This window comes from Aethalodelphis obliquidens, unplaced genomic scaffold, assembly GCF_003676395.1.
Source record: "Aethalodelphis obliquidens isolate GAN/ISIS:26980383/991018 unplaced genomic scaffold, ASM367639v1 scaffold4, whole genome shotgun sequence".
NCBI lineage: Eukaryota > Metazoa > Chordata > Mammalia > Artiodactyla > Delphinidae > Aethalodelphis > Aethalodelphis obliquidens.
The window spans coordinates 28784253-28797083 of record NW_020837948.1 but is presented as its reverse complement, the minus strand read 5'-3'; the positions used below and the strand labels follow the sequence as shown (position 1 = coordinate 28797083).

The 12831-nt window shown below is 34.9% G+C and overlaps 1 protein-coding gene across 9 annotated transcripts in view; it reads left to right on the top strand.

Moving 5' to 3' along the window:
- Nucleotides 1–12831, top strand: part of FER (FER tyrosine kinase) — a 457443-nt gene that overhangs the window by 182529 nt on the left and 262083 nt on the right. The window contains exon 1 of one of the 9 annotated variants that reach the window (XM_027100312.1): nucleotides 9565–9717. The exons of the other annotated variants lie outside the window; for them this stretch is intronic. Coding sequence (XP_026956113.1) covers nucleotides 9580–9717 — 138 coding nt within the window. The 5' untranslated portion in view covers nucleotides 9565–9579. Of the gene's footprint in view, nucleotides 1–9564; nucleotides 9718–12831 lie in introns of those variants that run through there. 9 annotated transcript variants of the gene reach the window in all.

The following is a 12831-nucleotide window of genomic DNA, read 5'->3' as shown; positions in this document are numbered from 1 at the left end:
AATGACTAAAGAAAATATAAGTGAACATTTTTCTGTGTCAGAAAACAAAGAATTAAATTGCAGAATAAAAATTGGGAATAATATGTGATGCAAATATGACAAGGATTAATGTTTTAACATATGTAAGTAAATCATCCAAATTGGTTTATAAAGAAGGAACGCGTCAATTAAAAATGGACAAAGAACATAAGAAATTTATAATAAAGGAAATATAAGCTTTAATAAAGATATGAAAGAATTTTCAACCTCACTAGTAATGAAAATAATCATTAAAAAAAACAATTAGAAAATGAGATTTTTAACTTGTCTGTTACCATCCACAGTGGCCTCCTTTCCACCTGTTCGCTATGCTCCAGCCAGAGTAACCTTTTAAAATTTCAAATCAGGACAAGTCTGGTTATATTGACCCCCACAAGAATGGCTGCTTATAACTTTTAGGCTAAACAGTACTTTTTCTGAATGGCCTGCATAAAAGGCTTTCCTTATATTGTCTGGCCCCTACCTTGGACTCTGACCAATCAGAATGTATGCCTGTCATAACTACCAGGTATGTCCCTATGGAAGAAACAGCAAAAAAAGAAGTATATAAGGGGTAAAGGACTGGGATAAAAATCTTAGAGTAGTCCAGGGACTGACTATTCATCTAGTTTAAGAACAAGTATAGTTGGAGTAAGGTAGTTAAGAGGCTTATATGAAGCTATTAAGTGTGATCTGAAATTTCACATGTGAAGCAGTTTTGACTGGTAGGTTCCAAGTTATGAATAGTAGAATGCAATGCTGAAGTTAAGCATAAATGAGCATTGTTGGAGATGAAGACATCCAAAGGAACTTTGAGGCCTTGGGTATAAGAGTCATGTACTGGAAAGAAAATAATTATAAGCCACTTTCAAAGATCTCAGTAAATAAAGAAGAGTGTCTGAGAGGCCAGTAGATGATAGCATTGCGAATGAAAATGCCCTGGCTTCATTTATGCTATTATTATAGGTACCTCATCTCTTAAAATTCTATATAAAGCTTCTGGTGCTTAAGACAGTACCTGGCAAAGAGTAGGTGCTCGATAAATTTTTCTTCAACGTGCTTGAAGAGATGAAATCATCAGTGTTTAGATTCTGGTCAAATGTTTGACTCCTTTTCTATATATTCCTTGGCATATAAGCACCAAACAAAACAAAACACCTACTCAGTTAATGTAGAGGGGTAAATTATTCTAGAATATGTTCTAGAAAGTAATAAATTCCTTAGCACTGATGGAAAGGAAAGGATACAGAGAAATAGCTTTAGCTAGCATATTCATCACTTATAGGTAGGCAAAATCAGAAACTCAGTATGCTGTGTCATTTAAGTGGGGTCAGGATGCACTGGGTTCTCAAAAATATCTTAACCACCACAACCGCTTTAGGAAAATTATTTGGCAATATCTACTAAAGGATATGGGCACACCCTGTGACCCAGAAATGAATACATATGTTCCACAAAAGACATGTATAAGAATATACACAGGAGCACTATTTATAATAGACTGAAACTGGAAACTGCCAAATGTCAATCAACAATGGAATAGATAAACTGTGGGATATGTACCCAGTGAAATTGTCTGCAGTTATAAGAATGAACAAATTACAGTTATATACAGCAGTATGGGTGAAACTTACAAACATCATGTTGAGTGAAAGATACCAGACGTTACATAATCTGTGATTCCACTTATATAGAGTTCAAAAGGAGGCAAAAGTAATCTATGATATATTGGAAGTTAGGATAGGGTTTACCCTTGGTGAGATGAGGGAAGGACTGAAAGGGGCACACAGGGGACTTCTGGAGTGGGAAATGACTTGTATTTTGATCCATCTTCTAGTTACCAGGATATTTTCAGTCTGAAAATTCATAAACTGTACACTTTTGATTTGTACACTTTGCTGAATGTATCTTGTACTTCAATTAAGAATTTCAGAAAAAAAATTTGCTCTAATTAAGCGTGGGACCAAAATGAAGGCATGTTCCACTGTGTGTGTGTGTGTGTGTGTGTGTGTGTGTGTGTGTGTGTTAGTTTGTGTCTGTGTGTTGGGCTGTTCATGGCTGTCCTTTCAGAATTACTTGGGACGAGGAGGGGCTTTTTAAACTACACAGGCCATACTTCTGTCTCTCTGTCAACCCTCTTCCTTCACCTTCTTCCTTCCCATATTATGTTTCCTCCATGGACTACATTTCTCCCTACCTTTCTCTTTTACTAACAAGCCATAGTTAACTATAATGCATGCTGTGAAAGTGTTGCATCCTTCAGGTCTCTTGGGGTTGAAAAAATTTTGAGAACTATTAGACAAAGGAGTTTGTCTTAAAGAACTCTTTTAAATTCCGAATGCCTCTTGTGAAAGTAGCTTATTAAGCATTGTAAGATAATAATATGTACCTCAAATCAGGAGCTTGGGGAGCTAAAGAGAGTGTCAGTTACCCCAAAACTGGGTAGTGCAAGCATGTTGATTCTGACTTTTCACTGGTTATTTAACTCACCAAGAGAAAGTGTCTTTGTACTTTCTAGCATTTGATGACAGCATACAATTTAGAGGTCTCACTTTAATTTAGTGGCCACTTATTATAATTTGAAAATTGTGCTGGGGAATTAGATAATTATTTCTATTTTGAAAGATAGACCATGCTTTTACAATGATGGAATAATTTGTGCAGATACTAAAGATATTTGGTATGTGAGCAGTAAAACAAACATGGACTGGCCATACCATGAAAAAACGCTGATCTGTTGTTTTCCATGGGAATTTGAAAGCCTGATTTAATTTTCGTCTGCCATTCTTATAGGCTTCTTGGATGATTTTTAGGGATGCTGCCTCTTTCCTGTCTCCCAAAGTCAGAAAGTCAGAGACAGCTTGACTTCTTGCTCTGTGGATGTACAATGTGATTTGGGATTAGGATGTTAAAAACCAAAGAACACAGGAAACCTTCCTCTGTCCTCCTATTTTTCCATAGAGTTCTTCAGCTGATTGACAGGAAGTGAAAAAGAGCTGATGCTTTAAGCTTCAGCTGTATCACTTCTAAGAAAGGCAGCCTAGTAGAATGACCATGTCTGGGGGTCTGAAGATTGCAGAGAGCATGATGTCACCAATATGAGATAATCAGGTTTGTTTTAAATTGTTCGGCGAAAAGACTGTTAGCTCTGGGAATTTGTAATCTTCACGTTGCAAGGTTTTTTGTATAGATTTCATATTTGCTAGTTTGTATACTTGTGTCATTCACTCATTGATTCATTTCCTGCTTTAGTCCTCAGAATATTTGAGGTAGCTAATGATGACAAAATACAGCAAAATACAAATAAAAAAATAAAATCAGCACCAGGAAAAATGGAGGTTGTAACAGATATCAAGACTGGAGGAAAAGCTATGTAGGTCATAGCTTGGATGGTTACTACAGTAGAGCTATTATTTTGTGTCTAAGCTTCCCAAAGGCCAAAATGAAAGGGATGATAAAGTCATGTATTAGTTACTGTTAAATAAAAGAAGGCATGTCCCATTGCAGGGGAAGCAAAGCTTTTCATTGTATTTAGCTCTAATAGAATTTCTTACTGGAGGCTTTGACATTGACTTTTGCAGTGACAGTGCCCTTGACAATATGACTACAGCTCATGCTGGAAGAAGATTCATAAGGCCATCTCTTTCAGAATCTAGAATCCCTCAGTGGAAGTGGAGGCCATAACACCAAAATCAGTCCATGGAGGTCTAAGAATACAGCTGTATGTAAACGGAGTTCATCCAAGAATATAATCTAGATTTAGAATAATTAATGAACTTGGATGTGATTCTAATGATTCTGTCTTAGTACTATTTTTCTCAGCTGCAGTTAGGTTATACAGTGGATCATTATTTTCCCTGGGAAAAGTTTTCAACTGCAGGTATTTTATACTTGTTTGCAGGTGGATCTGTAAGATTAGAAGGATTTACTAGTAAATTAGCTGATTTTTAAAAATTGTTGAAGACCTATATTTTAAATTATTGGAAATATTTTATATATGTAAAATAATTTTGTTATGTTGTGAAAACATAACTCCCATAACATTATTCAAAGCTTGCCCCTTGTTAGGATTAAAAAACATTATTGATGATTAAAGGGAAATTGTCAGTGTTAAACTTCAACTTTTGCTTGCAATTTTCATGATAAATTGTGATAATTATGATGTCTCACTATTTTCTAGTTGATTATTCTTAATTTAACTTTGTAGATTTGTTTGTTGGGTTTATGTATAATTACTCTATCGATTTTAAAGATAAGTAAAGAGTGCTGAAAATCTCACTATTATATGAAATGTTCCATTTTGGAGGATTTTTCTAAACAAACTTTTTAATATCTATTACAATTCAAAATTTAAAATTTCCTAAAGGATTATTCTTTGAGAGACAGTGGATTTGGTTCATTAACATCTGGCCATATAAAGCCTCATATGTTAGGTTGCTCCAATATGTCATTTAAGGAAAATTACTAAAAGAAAGGAACTGACTGTATGCTGGACATAAACTATTGTTACTGGCAAACAACCCTGCAAGGGAGGAGTGATTCCTACCTTTCAGATGAGAACCCTGAAACTTGAAGAGAGTAAGGATTTTGATCAGAATAAGAGCGGCAGATTCAAACTCAGAATTTTCTGTCGCAATAGGTTAAATTCTGTCCAAGCAGTGTTGCCTGTTTACTAAGCCAACAGACTTACAGTCAGAGAGAACTTAGTTCAGACCCTCTCTGTGTTATTAAAGACATGACTATAGGAAAGGTCAACACAACCTCTCTGAGGTAAATATCCTTATTGGTAAAATGTAGCAAATCATAGAAACCTCATAGAATTGTTTTGAAAATTAATGAGATAATGTTTGTAAAAATGTTTTAGCACAGTGCCTGGCATATAACCAAACTCAATAAAAGGTAGCTATAAAGAAAGAAAAAGTTACCATGATTTCTCCTAAATGTGATTTTTCAGTGTATTTATGTTGGAGGCTATATTCCACTTAAACATATTTTAATTCTTTTCATAGTGTAATACCTAAAGATAACAAATTCCTAAAGATAAGAAACTACCAGCAGGTGGAGCTCAGTGTCAGAGAATCCAAGTTTCTGAAATTGAGCTATTTTTCATCTTATGTTTTAAAAATAAAATTAAGTAAATGCATATACAGTTTTGAAATTTATATGTGAAGGCTTTCTATCTTTAACATGCTTACCAAAAGTCATCACCCTGCCACATGGTTCTTGAATATGTAAAAATAATGCTTTGGTTATTCGGATCAACTAAAATTCTTTGTTGTTTCTGGTATTATATATAATGTATGACAGTCATTTGCATGACGAAGACATACTTAAAGTGAACTTCATTTAAAAAGAGTGACTTAGAATTTGATTATTTCATTCAGGAATTGGACTGATGATCTCATATTTAACTTGTCAAAACCCTCAAATTTGCCACTCTCACAGTATTCCACTTCTTAGTAAATTAAAGGTATCACCTTTAATCAGCTGTTAAAGCCAAAAATCGTGGGAATCACCCTTGTGTTCACTCTTTCACAAATCTCACATCCACTCTATCCATAAGTTCTCGTGGTGCTATCTCTAAAATATATCCCAAATCTGACCTCTTGTCAGCATCTTCACTGTGATCATCATAATAAAACAGTAAGTTGTGGCCTGACTGCTTCTTCCAGACTACCTGTCTGCTCCCTTGCCCTTCCTACATTTTATTTTCTACGTAGTAACTGAGTGATCTCAGTGTGATCTTGTGTGATCTCCTGCTTATGACCCTCCAGTGGGATCCTTGTGTAATCAAAATAAAATTTCTTATCAGAGCTTGAACTACATGATCATGTCCCTGCCTAGCTCTCCCCCAGCATGGCCTCCCACTCCTTCTCATTCTCTGCACTCTAGCCTTTCTGATCTTACTGTCCTTTGAGCAGGCCAAACTGCTTCTCATCTCAGGGCCTTTCTGTTTCCTCTTTCTTTAATGCTCTTTTCCCCAGTTTTTCATATGCCTGACTGCCTGATGCCTTTTCATCATTTCAACTCAAATGTCATTCCTTTGAGACATCTCTCTGACTACTCTAGCTGTAATAGGCTCTTTGATTAACCCTCTACTCCCTGCCATCATTATCCTATTGCCCTTTTCCACTTCTTACATAGCCCTTACTTCTAGTTCTTTGCTGCTACTACTGCAATTTTGTTGGCTAACATTTACTATGTGGTAGGTTTCTTTTAAGCGTTTCTATGCATTAAATATTTTAATATGTGTATTTATATGTTATTAACTCATTTAATTATGGCATTTGATTATGTACATATGTATGATTTTAGCATCTATTTTCTTCCCCTATAATCCCTGCTAGCCCCCCAACCTGTAGCTCCACGAAGACAGGGACTTTCATTTTGTTTACTTTGATTTCCTTGGCCTTGAGCAGTACTTGGCAAATAGAGGAGGCTTAGTAAGTATTTTCTGAATATTGCACAAGTTCTTAGAATTCATAATAACAAATAGAGTCATCACATATTTAAGTAAAAAAACCTTCTAGGGGAAAGGGAATATTTTCTAAGGAAAAAATCATGCCTGATTATTCTTAGAGTTCTTTTATATGAAGGTAATAGGGTACAGAAAAATCATCTACTTAGGTTTTAGGAAAGACTTGGCAATGTTCTTTACGAAAGATTGCTAAATATTAAGTCACCATTGGGTGGGAAGTATACTTTTAGCATGGCCCAAGAAAAGATTTAAAATCAGAAATCAGAGGGTAGGAATAAACAGATATTTATTTAACTGGAAAACTGTAAAGATAAAGATACCTTAGCAATTAATAATCCCATCTGTTATGGGTTGAATTGTTTCCTCAAAAAGATATGTTGAAATCCTAATATCCAGTACCTGTGAGTATGACTTTACTTAATTGGAAATAGGGTCTGTAGATGTAATCAAGTTCAGATGAGGTTATTAGGGCAGGTTCTGATTTAATATGACTGGTGTCCTTATTAGAAGAAAAGACAGACTGACCTGCAGGGAATACAGCCATGTGAAGGCCGAGGCAGAGATTGGAGTTACCAGCTTACCCTTGCAGCTATAAACAAAGGATTACCTGGGGCTACCAGAAGCCATAAGAGGCAAGGAAGGAAAGTTCCTCAGAGTTTTGGAGGAAGCATGACCCTGTCAAAACCTTGATTTCAGACTTATAGCCTCTAGAACTGTAAGAAAACAGATTTCTTTTCCTTTAAGCCATGCAGTTTGTGGTATTTTTGTTAACAGAAGACCTAGGACACTAATACAACATCCATTGTACTTATTATCTATATAAGTGACCTGAAAGACTGCCTAGTGGGGTATCTAGATGACATCAAAGTTTTCTAGTTGTGAAGAGAAAACCAGTGGGTACAGATGATCACAGGAGAAATACCTGAATTAGCTTTTTTTCTGGGCTGGACCAAGAAGCAAGAAATCTAGCTTCTCTAGATTTTATATTCCTTGACTGTGAACATTAATTTTGATTTATCTCCAAGATTGTTTCAGGATTTAAAGTTTTGTGATTTTATGAGCCTGTGAATTCATATGCCAGGCATCTAGTAAATGCTCAATGAATATTGAAACTATAAATAAATAAAACCACACAGGACATAAAGGAAGGTAGGAAAATATAAGTAACTCTATGTAGGTGTAAAACTACAAATTGTATGTTTAAAATGGTTTAGAGAAAAATTGAAACAAAGGAAAGAATATTGAGAATCAAAACTCATTGTTTCTTGAGTGTGTCAACCTATAGCAAAAAGACAAAATTAATAAATTGCTAATGCATCCTTTGAGACTCCATTTTGGCAACAGAATACTTTTGGTGAGATGGAGCAGGGATTTAGCCCAAGAAGCATAATATAGGTTAATTGCATAGATTTTTGGAGCAGAGTTGCTTAGATGTGAATCCTGGGTTAACCGCTTATTGGCTGTGTGACCTTGGGCAAGTTAGTTAACTTTTCTGTGCCTCAGTTTTCTCTTCTGTAAACTAGGGCTTGTGATAGAACCTTTCTCATAAGGGTTATTGTGAGGGATTAAATGAGATAATCCACCTAAAACGTTTTAAACAATGCCTGGCTTATAAGGAGCTCCCCACCCCATGTTGTCTATTATTATTTATTAGTTGTAACATTTTATTAAATTATTCTCAAAATATAAAATGGGGCTTTTCCTTGATGGACATGATATAAAGATGAATGATTGTTATAACAACAAAATCAAAATGTATATATTTAAGCTAGAGAAATAGAGGAAATTATGCAAAGATGTAAGTCTTAATTTTTTTTTTTTGAAGTGCATGGAATTGGAAAGGCAAGCAAAGGGTTTAAAAGAAGAAATTTTATGTCATAATTGTGACCCAGGAAAGTTTTACTAAGACTTTTGTGTAGTATGTCTCTCTTGCTCTTCTTCTATTTTTTCTTATTTGTAAAGTTTCTTGAACTTTGGTCCATTTTAAAGAATGTGCTGCACAGTACCTGAATATGATATCTGGCATCTAGTATGGTTGCATAGTACCTTCTTTTAAAAAAAAAATGAATGAATAGAACAAGGATTTATGTAGCAATGAACAAACTATTATAGAACAGATTAACAAGATAGTAGCCCTGTTTTCAAATTAAATGTTTATGCTTTAAGTATCCCGAACCCTCTACTGCTTCTCCAGCCCTTTCACCTCATTGTATGTTGTTAAGCTCAACACATTCCTGTCAGGAAATCTTTAATTTTTATTTAGACCTTAAAGATCATTTGTGTGTAATTTAGATTCTTTCTCTGTGAATCAGAAGAACTATAAAGAATTGGAGAACTATACCTCAGTAAAATTAATTAAAAAGCACTGGATTAAGAAAGGCTTTTTTAGCAAAGCTTTTTGCAAGATTTTTTTTAAACATCTTTATTGGAGTATAATTGCTTTACATTGTTGGTGTTAGTTGCTGCTGTATATCAAAGTGAATCAGCTATACGTATACATATATCCTCATATCCCCTTCCTCTTGTGTCTTCCTCCCACCCTCCCTATCCCACCCCTGTAGGTGGACACAAAACATTGAGCTGATCTCCCTGTGCTATGCAGCTGCTTCCCACTAGCTATGTGTTTTACATTTGGTAGTGTGTATATGTCAATGCTATTCTCTCACTTCGTCCCAGCTTACTCTTGCAAGGTTTTGTTTCAAGAAGTGCTTGAAAGTTTGGTCTGTTCTCAGAGATCTCAAGATCCAGGGTTCTGAAGCAGATGACTTCTACAGGTTGAATAGGAAGGTATTTTATTCAAAATATCAATTACAAAATAGATTTATTTCTTAAGTAATGGATCTTCACTTAATGCATGAAGATTTCCTCTTTATTGCTCAATAAACCAATAACATTTGTTGGATATGTCAATTCCTTTCATCCAGAGTTGACTGGTATACTTCCATGCCAACAGGGGGAGTTAGCATCAAATAGGAGATCCAGATCTGTGCCTTTTCTATCTTGCTTTTGGCTCAGACAGGAAGGTCTGTGGACAAATTGGCTTCTGTGGGCCTACTATCATCAGCTCTTGGTTGAGATTTGAGATGGAGAAGAAAAATAGATGTTCCCATTGTGAGGGTAGGCCGGATCCTAGTTCTGACTCCCAGTCCTGTAAAACCTGTACTTTAAAGTACAGCTCTGAGGCTTCCTATCCTTCCACATCCGAAGTCAAAAGAGAACAGGTAAGGGGGAAGGCTGTCTCAGGCCTACTTCAGCCAGGGCCCAGAAATGATCTGAGAGTCCAACAGATCATCTGTTTTATACTGCTTCTTTATAAATGGGAAGAATATTTTTTCTTGACTTCTGAATATGATAGTAGAAAAAATTCTTTTGAAGGAATTCTGTCACTCAGATGTCAAGCCGAGCCCATTAAAAAATGACAGGGGCTTGTTTTCCATTTTCATTTTATTTTATTTGTTTCCTTTATTCACCTCTCAGATTTGAGAAAAATATGTGCTTTCTACTATTCCAAAACATGGGAAGGGAAAAGAGTGCAGTTTTGTTGGATATCTGAGGAGAATCATTGCTCAATTTAAAATCTGTGATGCTATTAAGATTTCTTTTTTCCTGATTTCAGTTTCTTTCCTGGCTGGTGAGCCCAATTTTACCTTCTTATTTTCAATTTCTGTCAGCAAAGGAAAATAATATTTTTCTTGATTGGTATTAAAAAATTGGTGATAATACCTGATAAAGCTTTTCACAATGATATATAACTGTATAGTTAGTACTAATTTTATAATCAATTCTTACAGTTTAATTTAGAAACCTGGAACACACTAATTTTTTTAGTATTTTGGTGCATAGCATATCATTTCTATAAATAAAAGGAATGGAGTCCTATCTTAAATCTGTTGTTAGTAAAGGATTATGTTTACATGTTATTTTGTAGTTTGAATTTAATTGCCTATATCCAGCAAGTCCCTTAATTAATGACCCTATATTTTAGGCTGTCATTCTTCTAGATTCACTATATTAGGAAAAACAAGTTCTGACCTTCAAATAAGAATGGTAAATGTCATAAAAGAACATTTGCTGATTATGTAGCCTCATATATTTTTTCTTTTATATTTGAAGAGAGTTTAATAGACATGTAATTCCTGTTTTAATGTTACTAAATTCAATATTTAAGTTATGGTGTTCCAAATATTAGTGTCTTATAGTCATTGGGTAAGTACTATTCATAAGTATAAGAATCATTCCTTATATTTGTACGTTTTGTGTTGTCTTGATTTAAGGAGTCATAAAAATGTTACAGGATGTAGAATCCATTGGTGTCATCTTGTCTAATCTATCATTTTATATATAACAATGTCTCTGAAGCCCTAGATAATTAATGGCTCATGTAGCTAGCTAGTGACTTGTACAACTCTAATTTTCTGTAGCTTTAAAATAAAGTCCTGCTTCCTTTTCACTCTTCATTTCCTGATATATTTTATGATCTTTATTTGACATTTCTCTGTATTTGTATTTTTTGTATATCTCTTATTGTTTTTGCAAAAGAACTTTATGCTTTTTATTTACTGTTCTTGAAATTGTTTTTAATCCTCCTAATTTTTATCTTTTGTGTCAGCTCTGCTGCATGTTTTCAAAATAAACTGGAAAAGGTTAAAATTTTCTTATTTAACTATTATATAAATTTCTACATTGTCATGCATTATTCCTACACTATCCTAAAGTAAACAGTAAGAGTTTTTGTGTTGATGGCTATCAGGCACCATCCTCAAGTAGACATTAAGTATAGGTATGCACACTGTCTTCAAGTAGATACTTACTGAACTCTCATACCTGTGAACTTCCACCCATAACTGTAATAATTTATCTTTGGTTATTAGCTAATGCTGGCCTAAATACAATGAGATCTTTTAGACTTATGATAAATCTATAAATATACTTTTAAGCATTTAAACATTTATCATCAGTCTGCTTAGTCAGATGTTACTATACCCACTCAGACACACACATATTCAGATCCACCTCTACCAGCTTATGTGATGATTCTGTACCTGAATTGATTAAAGGAGGGTCCTGTATTCTTATGGAGTCACTATTTATCCTCCTTTCATAGGGTGTTCTGACTTCTTTGGTTCTTGCTCTCTGATATTATTTTATGATGTTTCCAGTGAATCCTTATCACCGTAAGATACATACTGGCTCATAAATGTTCATTTTAGGCAGGAACCATCCCCTTTTACCAGAAAGTCAGATTCTGGTAAAAGGTCCAGGCCTAGTTTGTCATCTTCTGCTAAACTTTTGCCCCCCACGTTGCTGTCGCTGGCCATCTGCTCCCTCTGTCAATTAGTGTCATATTAATTCTGTGTTGTATATGGCAGATTCATTCTTTACTGTATTTTCACTTCCCTTAAGCATCCTCATGCAACTCTCATCTTTTCAAAAATTTTTTACTGTGCCCCCTGGAATCTTATTCTGGTAAGCAAACTTCCTTTTCAAGAGAGGATTCATCCTCTCATATCCAGTATAACTCAGTGTTGAGAAGTGTTCCTTAATACTGCCTTTTGTATTCCTTCACTTGATGTGAAAGCCTCTGTGTTTTCAAGGCTTGTGGGGTTTGGTTGTACTACATTTACTCCTTCTCATTGCTGAATTCTTTCATGTTTTTGGTCATTCCTCTTCATTTATCAGAGAATGTGTTCTCTGGTTCATTGTCTGTTTTTCTACCCGTAGGTATTTGGGATGACTTTAGCATTCATGTGGAAGATCCATCCAAATTCTTAGTTTCTATGTTCGTCAATCAAAAAATAGTATTGACCGAGGGATGGTAGCTAGTAAGCAAGTTTAGGTCAAGAGAATTTCTCTTAAAGGTGGAAGAGAGCTCCTTGGCCCTTGTTCCTCTTGAGTTTCTGGCATCAGCTCTGGACTGCTTACTTTCCTGTTTTATAAGAAACACAAAACCTTATTTGGTTAGGTTAGTTTTAGACATATTTTTGCCACATATAGTTTAGTGCAATTCTGACTGAAGGAATAAGTAAAATTTTAGTGAAAATAAAAAAATGTGACTTGGAATAGTACTGCTATTTTCACTGTTATTATTTGTTTGTATGTTTTAGAAGGTGCTTGCCTCCACAGGAGCTTGTGTGGCACTAAGATTTTTAAGGTAGAATAATTTTAATGTGTCAATAGATGTTATTGATTCTAATATTAACAAATCTGGCTATCACATTTTGCTTTTATAAATATCTATATTTTGAAGGCATGGTATTCTCCCTCCCCCCCAGCTCTCTAGTTTCTGGTTGAATTATTTGGAAGACTTAATTGCCTCTGCAGATTGACAGAGTGTC